The following is a 3,780-nucleotide window of genomic DNA, read 5'->3' on the forward strand; positions in this document are numbered from 1 at the left end:
TATATCAATGTTTTTTCCTTTTCTCTTCTTTACTAAGGTTGAGCAAACTTATATATCATTTTACTATTCCTTTTTCTCTCTCAGCTTTTCTCTAAAAATGTTTTAAAAAGCTAGTTGTCGTTCAATTACTAGAGAAAAAGATCAGAAAACAAAATTATTGGGTGTGAATATAAAATGTATTTTATTTTTGCTTGAAAACATATATTCAGGTTGTCAATTTATTTTCTGTGTCACTTTATATATTTTCTCACGGTTTCTCTGATTTCCTTGTTCTTCAAGCTGTATATTATGGGATTCATAAACGGAGTCATTATAATGTAAAAAAGAGATACAAACTTCTTCATTTTAGCAGTAGAAGAGCTTTCTTCAGCTGGACTCATATAGACAATGCTGAGAGTCCCATAATATGTGCACACAACAGTTAGGTGTGAGCTGCAGGTAGAGAATGTCTTCTTTCTTCCAGTCTTGGAATTCATCTTGAAGATGGTTATGAAGATACAGACATAAGTTCCAATGATGAAGATAAATGGAAAAGTTATTACGATAAATGAATATACCAAATCAACAAATGTTAATACAAATGTGTCTGAAGTAGTAAGTGACACAAGTGGGCCAAAATCACAGAAAAAATGGTCAATTTGGTTAAAGCCACAGAAATCCATTTGATATACCAAAATCATTTCACCAGTTTGTACAACAAAGGCTAATAACCAACACCCCACTACAAGCAGGAGACAGACATCAGGGCTCATGACTGAAATATAATGCAGTGGGTAACAGATGGCAAGGTATCTATCATAGGACATTACTGCAAGCAGAAGACATTGCACAGTTGAAATACCAAAAATATAAAGTTGGCATTTGCATCCATCTAGAGTTATAATCATTTCTTCATTGAGTATGATATGTAACATCATGGGTATAATGTCAGTCGTAAGCAGAACATCTGCTAATCCTACATGTTTCAGAAAGAAGAACATTGGGATCTGGAGATGTTTATTAAATGACACCAGGAATATAATAAGAACATTTCCACATAATATCACACTATAGAGTAAGAGAAACAGTATGAAAAGTGGAATTTTAAATTTGTTGAAATCATGGAAACTCAGAAGGATATTAGTTATTACTGTATTATTGTCTGTACACATGTCCAATCAGTAGACTCCCTTTATGGTGAGTTTGTCAAGATCTAAGATCTTCAATGTAAAGAGTTTAAAAAACTTGGAAAAAATTCTACATAGCTTCTAAAAAATGAACTGCATCGAAATGTAATAAACTGCCATTGTATGTGAGACAGGCCAAATGTAAGTGGTTTTAGAGCTTTTTGAAACCACAAGTAAACCAAACCATGAATGCCATTAAAGTTATCAAAAGATCATATAAAAAGTACGAACTGAAAAAATGCGATAAAATTACGAGTTGTTTTTCAGACGAGCAAAAAAAATCTAAAAGCCTCTTAAAGTGGTTAAACTTCAGGGCAATTCCCACTCAACTACTTTTACATGCCAAAGTTTTATATTCGAGTTTTCTGTGGTTTTTACACATCATAAATCTCACATTTTTAGAGTTTTAGAGTAATAAAAAAAACACAAATTTCTAGAGAAAAAATACAATATAATTTGTGAAAAATATATTTCTAATTTTGAATTTTAGTCCATTGGCCCCTGTGTCTATACATATGTCTAGTGTATAAGGAGTAACATAGTAATTTAGTGACTGGATATGAGGAGTAGTATGAGTTTTTGGACTCTTTTTTTTTTAAATATTTTTTTACATAGCATAGAATCACATTTGGCTGCATCAAACCATTTGCCAATCAGGGACCCGTCCTTATCACATCAGGTCTCCAGACCTACCTTTCAACACATCCCCATCTTCTGCCTATTTAAATGCCTTGACCAAATAGCTTGCTCATCAGCAGAACATGCAATACAATAAAAGAGAAATACAGGATAACTTTCATTCAGATGGATGAGACACAGTTTCTTCAATCTTGGTCACACAGATCAGAAAGCACAATATTCATTTGAAAAGGGGTGGCAGAGACTGTATTTTACACTGGATATTTCTAGCTGAACACTTAGTAGAAGAAGGCTTCATGGCTACAGCACACGTGAAGAAATTGTTTGTTTGTAGAATCATTGATTATACCCACATGCCTGTAGTAGGGAAGAGAAATGGGAGATCAATACAGAAAGTGGATGAGGAAATGAGAGGAAATAGCACAAGTAAATTGTTAGGGTTAAAGAAAGATCACCTAGTGAAAAAAATAGAATACATACAGATGCAGCCACTTTGGTTTGTCTGTTTGACACAGAATAACTAAACACAGATATCCCATTTATCTCATTTAACACAGAAAACTGTGTCACAACAACCCTCTAATTAAAGCATTCACCATTGTGAACAATGGAGCTTTGGTATGCTAATGAAAAGGTTAAATGCATTAAATGAGTTAAGATGACTTAAGATAACACAGTTTCTTCAATTACCCCTGAGTCATGACGCATTTAACTCACAAATCCAAGTGGCTTCATCTGTAGTTGCCCTTAGCATGATGATATGCAGAGCCTGTATATTCTGCATTCTAAGAACATTCATTCTTAACATAGTAAAATTTACAGAGAATATAAGTGATCAGGCATATTCATGTTACTTACAGCTTGTCTCTGACCTCAGGAATAATGAGATGGAAGTCTGACTCTATTTATATATACAATATCTGTGAGTGCAGATTGTGCTAATTATCCCCCAAGGTCAATAAGAAAGGGTGAGATGATTTATAACAGGTACAGTCTATTAAATTAAATATGTGTGGGAATACTAATTGGCACTAAATGGTACCATAGTCTTCTCTTAGAGGGCTCTTTACATTTAAAGTTCTATTTTCACATTGCCTATGTAGGGACCCATAGGTTCATCGCCCCTATGGCTTCATTCCCCTACCAGTGCCTTATTTCCTTGTTGTTATGTTAAAACCCATGTGACCACTTGTACTTATTTACATACCCAGTTCATTGGTCTGTAAGTTGATGACCATATCCTGCATCACTGTAACATAGCGCTTTGCAGGGGGAGGTCCTTCCTCTTTGACCTGCAGCAGTTGATCTTCGTGGATGTCCATTGAGCCTGGAGTCAACAAGGCCCCAGAAGTGTTAGGCCCTAAAGAGACAACACCTTTAGAGAAGTCAGGGGAAAATGGACCCCATGAACGAGGTTAGCTAGTGTTCAGAATAGCCACTGTTATAGCACTCTCTAGAGAAAGTGAGTTAGTGAGCTTTAGCTAGCAAGACCAGCTTTAAGCTCCACCCAGGAGGATAGATGGGAGTTGACAGTAGAATTTGATATGACAGTAGAATTTGATAGCTGGAACGGTCCAAATCCTAAGACGGACGAATGGCTAGTGTCAGAGGGTTGATAGTTGTCACCCCCGCCCTCCATGACGCCATAACGCTATATGGCCTAAGGCAGGATGGACTTTAAGGGCTAAATGGTCTACTGTGGACAATGGTCACTCATATAGTTTACACTAGGCCATACAAATAAATGATCCCCACTCTGTTACTTGAATTCCAGAGTGTCAGCATAGTGTCAGCAAGTCTCTTATGCCCTTTTGCAGAAGTGTTGCTCAATAGCTGTCTGTACCACAATGGTTATGTTTAGCCAACAGATGTTTACGAGGCTGTGGACAGTTGGAACCAGAAATCTCTTATGTTGCAAAACTGCACATCTTACAGGAATGTACAAATATATGCCAGTAAGTCTCCTCGCCGGACC

The 3,780-nt window shown here is 36.3% G+C and overlaps 1 protein-coding gene across 1 annotated transcript; it reads right to left on the bottom strand.

The window, feature by feature from the left end:
* Positions 1-212: 212 nt before the first annotated feature.
* LOC108710664 (olfactory receptor 10A7) lies at positions 213-1,472 on the bottom strand. The gene has a single exon (XM_018251779.2). The coding sequence runs from the start codon at positions 1,149-1,151 to the stop codon at positions 231-233; it is 921 nt and encodes a 306-aa protein (XP_018107268.1). The 5' UTR covers positions 1,152-1,472; the 3' UTR covers positions 213-230.
* Between the last annotated feature and the right edge of the window lie 2,308 nt (positions 1,473-3,780).

This window comes from Xenopus laevis, chromosome 3L (assembly GCF_017654675.1).
Source record: "Xenopus laevis strain J_2021 chromosome 3L, Xenopus_laevis_v10.1, whole genome shotgun sequence".
Classification (NCBI taxonomy): domain Eukaryota; kingdom Metazoa; phylum Chordata; class Amphibia; order Anura; family Pipidae; genus Xenopus; species Xenopus laevis.